Here is a 6,000-nt window from a genome sequence, read left to right as displayed (position 1 = left end):
GAAAGCACTATTAGGATAGTATATAATTTCAGTGCATCGCTTTTTACAAAGGGGAAAAAAAAACGCCCGAGGCTGTTTTTTTCGACGTCCACCAACCGAGCACTCCTGCCCCCCGCTTCTATCTCGACGACGTCCTGTGCTTGGCCGAGCAGGCGACTTACGAAGCGTTTGGGCCCGCACGTCAGCCGAGGCAATACCGCGGCAACGCCGGTTAACGTCACATCCCCGGCGGAGATAGCTGCTATGGTAACCATCCCGCTCACCTGCCACCGCCTTATTCATAGCCCGAGCTATCGGTTCTGCGCCGTCGACGCGGCGGCTCCAGTAGAGCTCCACAGCAGCAACAGGTTTCACGGTAAGCTGATTCTGAGCTCCCTTGTGCTATGGCGTGTCACCGAATACGATGAAGCGCGGTGGACGCTACCCGCGCTGTCCGAATCAGTATTCAGTGACGGAAGCATGTCACGTGACTGCTCGTCTCGAGCGTCGGGGCGCCGTTTCCGACGGTCACGTGGCATTCACATGGCATCGGATTGGCTTCGTTGCTTCGTAGCGTCCTCTGCGGTTCATTGTAAGGTGAAATTGAGCACCGAGCGTTTTTTGTCGGTGCCGACAGCTGAAAGGCGCGCGGTGATGTGTAGTATAGCTGCACGACTGACTGCAGCGTTGGAACGTATAGGCGTTCGCTGACAGTGTTAGCTTTGACAGCTCTCCAGGCCCTTTTTTTTTGGAATACCTATACCGACGTTTACAGAAAGAAGCCCTGGTTCAGACTATCAGTCAAATGCTACATTTGGCGTCCATTCTTCGAACTCTTTGACGTCGAGAGACAATCTTGCGAGGGCTGCGGTTTTGTGTCAACACTTTGCTCACCCGTCAAAAAGACACTTTCCAACTTATAACTTGGTATTCGGGGACCCAGTGTACTAAAGTTCATCGCAATCGTATCAAAAATAATCTGCAAAAAAAAAAAAAATTAAAAATTCGAGATTTAAGATAAAAACAGAGCCTTGGAGTGCTCTGATTGATGAGTGCCGATATTTTGGCCTCAGGGGCTGTTATGAGCCTACAGCGACTGCCATATATCGTTAATTTTGCTGATTAATATCCAAAAAGAGTAACTGTCAGCTCAAGCGCGATAAGAGAGAAAATATAAATGAGAGATAAGGTTTCCTTTTGTCGGCATAGTGACCAATCGATTGCGGCTTGCAATCTTATGGAGAGACCTCGGTAAGACTTGCTAACGAAAATATCTGCGTATGAAGGAGGAAGGGAGGGTGCCGTGTGTCTTGTTGCTGACAGGCAGCTATATTTTAATGGCGTATTGCATCGCCTGGCATCCAGTTGCGCCGAAATGTCAAGGGTCCCTATGTTTTTAGTCTATCAGCGGGCACCGCGATAAGGGAGATTGCAACAGGCCTATTCCAGAGGGCATAGTATTGAAGCACTCCAAGCAACTGTTCACTCGGCATTCCAACCGAGAAGAGAAAAAATAAAATATATTGAACGCGGCTGTCACCCGCACTACCACCCGAGGTAAACAAGAAATCCGCTCAACGTAATTCCCCTGTTCACTAAGAAAACAAAGCGAAACGTGACTGCTATCAACTCCCATTATTTGAGGTTGGCACGTAGCCAGGATTTTGTTTCGGGAAGGGGGCGGGGGGGGGGGGGGGGCGCCCATGACAAAATGGCAAATGCTGTATGAGGGGGAAGGGGAGAGGAGGTTCCAGCAAAATGGAAGGTTTCGGGGGGGGGGGGGCAGCCTCATGCCCCCCCCCCCCCCCCCCCTGGCTACGTGCCTGATTTGAGGATTAATATACCCCAGCACACAGAAAATCTCAATGTATTTTCCATCGAATGGCGTTAGAACGGCATAAGGGCCCCCCACGGTTTTGAGTCCCCCAACGAGCTTGCGGCGTCGGACTGCGCAGACTCGGTGTGACGCTTCAGCTGTTTTGGAGTGACCCAAAGCGTGGGGGCCCCGACCAGGTCAGCGCGTGCCATCTTTGGTGCAGTTTGGTGCACCCGTGGCACTTGTAGTCAGGATCGCGAGCTGAGTCGCCGGTCACCAAGTATCAGTCGATGAAAATGACATTGAATGTCAGTCGCTGACTCGGACCACGCATTTTATGTGGTCAGGGTCAGCGATATTAATACACTACCTACAAAGACATAGTCACCCTGGAGCTGCGTTGACGCGAAATGCTGCATTGCATTATATGCGAAATCTATTTACACTTTCGTTCAAATGTTATTCTTGTGCTACAAAAGGTCTTGTGTATGATCCAATGCGCTTGAAAACTTGGGGATATACTTGTTTCATCATCGCGTAATCTGCAAAGGAAATGACAAATCCTCTTGGTGAGAATAAGAGTATGTTTGTGCATATCTGTTTCGGTTTAAGTTGTGTCTGTGATTATTTAAAGGCCTTCGTAGCTTGAACGGTTTATCCCATGGCGACACCTAATATTCCGCTCTTGGGCAGATTTGTTTGCAAGAACAGATCTACTATATTAGAAGTAACAACATTTAGCTCATATTGCCTTTCTCGGATGTCTCTCGAAATGTTTCTTGACCTGTTTTTACCCCTTATTGAAGGGCAAGGCGTAGAGCGCAACCCCAATCCCATGAGTAGTACAAGGTCTGAGTCACTGCCGAAGATAGTCTATTGTTCGCCAATTACACGTTGGCCAGGCAAGCGTGTTGAAACAATTGAAATATATCACCGAGGAACAAGAATCCAAAAATGACTCAATAGCCGCTCTGACATCGCGAGTTGGAATCACTGAACGTAAGCTTGCAAGTTGCAAATACAATAGGGAACTCAATATGTATGAACGCCAGGAAAAATGGGAATCCAATCTTTCTGAAATCGCTCTTGTAGGCGTCGTTCTGGTGACGCAGAAAGACAATCCAGTCAACCAAACCGGCCCTTCTCAGGGCTCCGGCCTAATAGAAACGGTTGTGGAAACGCACGCCGTACCTGAAAACTTTGCGTTCAGTTTGACTCCGATACAATCAGTCGGGCTCACTGGATTGAGAAGTTAACCCACATAAGGGCAGGCCTGTTGTTGCAAACCTGCTCTTACAGAAGAAAGCGCAATTTGGGTCGTGCAAAATGTTTAGAAATACGAGCATTTCAGTGAGCGAGGGTTGCTCAAAGAACGTTGAAACTTTCAGAATGATGCCCAATGAAGTTAATAAAATAAAATAAACTTTATTATCAGAAAGGCCTACAAGTGTTACTGAAAATACCGATGAGCTTATGGCCAGTTGGCTATTCACTAACAAAAATTACACACTTAAGGGCGTAAATTAGGAGGTCCCAGAAATAATAGCCGAAGGGTATTACATCAATACCCATAGGATGCTAGTGAACACCTTAAAATATAACGCTGGTGATCTTAACAGCCTCCTAGAGATATTTATCGAGCAACGAGCACCACATGCAGTTCTTATATGCACAAATGCAGCACAGACACAGACGCATTGAGTCAAGCACGAGGTAGGAATCATGACTCGGCAGTTTCCCTAGAATTTACATAAAGACCGAAGTTTTTCAATACTGTTGTTCATTCTGGGCAAGAAACGGTATGCTATTAATATACACCATAGAAAAACTAAAATCCCAAGCGAAACAGAAGCACTTGCTGCACCATCGCTTATTACACTCAACATTTTAAAGATATCAATCCGCGCAGATGACTGCTCTGTAATTACTAAGGTTACACGTAACACCTAATATGTATATCTCTATTCAAGAAATGTATCTCCAACTAAAAATGATCGAAACAGTCTGTATTTATTTGAGATTGTCACTATAACAACCTCGGATAAAGCAAGCTGGTGTTAGTGCGACGAATACCCTTCAAAAAGGGTGTTCGCCTCATTTCTCCCTAGCAGACTTTCCCTTCCCCCAACAAAGACTGTATAATGCAAGAGCACCTTATTTACGATTGAAAGGGGTGTGTTACGTCGAAGTTAGGGTGCTGAACGAGTTTAGTTTTGGGTGTAAGCCTCTGGAACAGCGTTCTTACACCTTAAGGGTGCAAACCGTTTCAGTGTGTAATTTGGGTTAATAAAAATAAGGCATATGAGGCGTAGAATGAGCGACACAGATTATTAAAAAGCCAGACGGAAGGGATGCAAAGCAAAATATATGTCAGATGTATTATAACAATTCAAGTTATACTACTTTTCTGAAATTTCGACGCAAAAAGTGCAGCATGCCGCTGGCCTTAGAGCACAATTGCTTCGCGTGATTATTCCATCTTAAATCAGCGCTTAGGCGAACACCTAGATATATTGCCTCAGTGCTAGGTTTTAAAGGATGATAGTTTAGTTTAAAATTGGTGCGACAATTTTACGTTTTCTAGTGAATCGAACATGGACACATTTGGACACATAAAGATACATTTTCCAATCATCACGCCACTCTGTGATCTTATATAAATCTCCCTGTGGGATTTGAACGTCGTCGTCGTCGGAGACTTCTTTGTATAAAACGCAGTCGTCAGCATGCAACCTGATACTTGATGTAATTTCATGCGTGATATCATTAATAAAGATTAGCAAAGGGAGAGGGCCTAAAACAGAGCCTAACGATGCTTATTCAGATCTTTGTGTCCTGCAGCGTGAGCTTAATTTATGACAAATGACTCTTTAAATTACCAAATGGAAAGCCATTAGGGTTTCTGGTTGGAATAACCCTTTTATCATCATGCTTAATTTGTAAAACCAAACTGCAGCTTGAGACGTCTCCCACACTATTTCTGGGAGTTCACATAACGCGAAACGTGTCAGGAAAACCTTACACCAATCAGATTGTAACTAATTCTAATGTAATGCTTGGATATTTGGAAATAAATTGTACATTAGCCCCGTCGTCATTAAAACCATTTTTGTACAAACTCTAGTTTGATCTAAACTTGAATACCCATCAGCAATCTGGGACCCCGGTCACACGACGTCTGTAACCACGAAGCTCTGAAAATTGCAGAGCAAGTTCCGTATACTGTAACTATAATCGCGCCGCAAGTGTCTCATCTCTAAAAGCCACGTTGTCCCCTCTGCACTCTTTCGATACGTTAAAACATATGTTGCGTATGCATTTTTTACATAATTTATGATTCGAAAGCTTCAGTAAGAAGCAAACTATCTCTTAGTACTTTATAAATTTCCACGCGAGTAGAGAATCATTATAAAGTCGGCATACCTCATTGTGGAACGTCAACTTGCATCATTTCCTTCAAACCGAGTAAGACATCGGAGTGGAACCACTTCCAGCATCTTTGGTGAACAGGTCATCAATTAATTAATTTAAGGAGGAGTTAACTAATCATCATTACTAATATCACGTACCTAGCTAAATATTTTCAAACAAATTTGCTTTCTGCGTTTGTACTTTTACTAGAGTGTTTATCTACTCTGTGAATTTGTATTTCCTCCCTTTTTGTAATGCCTTCTGAGCCTGAGTGCATTAAATAAACAAATTCAATGTTTGAACCATCGTAGACTTATGGTCTCCATATGTGCACGCATGGTTACAAAATTGAGCGGAAGTTCCCCACGAAAATTGCTGAGCTATAGATAAGAAAACTCGAATAGTTTCTTTTTTCAGTGCATTCGTCCCAAATAATACTTTCACTATAGATAATCCTTTCAACTATCTATCAAAGCTAGCTAAGGACAATAAAATAGTGTAGTTCCCTCTCAAGGTTCGTCCGGGATGATGAGAAAAGAGATCAGAATACTGAGACGGGCAATATAAGCATATATCTAAACCAAACAATGATAAGCGAAGAAAGAAAAGAAAGAATAAGTGCAAGCCGTTTACAACTGCCTGTAACGCCGAATTAGAGCCCAGCTCTTGAGGAGGAGATGGGAAGGGTACTGAGGGGGGGGGGGGGGGGTCACGTGACCCCCCCGCCCCCCCCGCCTTTTCCGAGGTCTTCCCGATGTCCTCCCGAGGTCTTCCTGGGGGGTCGCGGTTACACC

At 44.5% G+C, this 6,000-nt stretch overlaps 1 protein-coding gene across 1 annotated transcript in view; it reads left to right on the top strand.

Moving 5' to 3' along the window:
• The first annotated feature begins 228 nt into the window (after positions 1 to 228).
• Positions 229 to 6,000, top strand: part of LOC8027994 (phospholipid scramblase 1) — a 28,575-nt gene continuing 22,803 nt past the window's right edge. The window contains exon 1 of the mRNA XM_029973091.3: positions 229 to 355. Coding sequence (XP_029828951.3) covers positions 244 to 355 — 112 coding nt within the window. The 5' untranslated portion in view covers positions 229 to 243. The remainder of the gene's footprint in view (positions 356 to 6,000) is intronic.

The sequence above is a fragment of the Ixodes scapularis genome, unplaced genomic scaffold (assembly GCF_016920785.2).
Source record: "Ixodes scapularis isolate PalLabHiFi unplaced genomic scaffold, ASM1692078v2 PGA_scaffold5__190_contigs__length_132052651, whole genome shotgun sequence".
Classification (NCBI taxonomy): domain Eukaryota; kingdom Metazoa; phylum Arthropoda; class Arachnida; order Ixodida; family Ixodidae; genus Ixodes; species Ixodes scapularis.
This window is presented reverse-complemented; position numbering and strand designations above follow the sequence as displayed.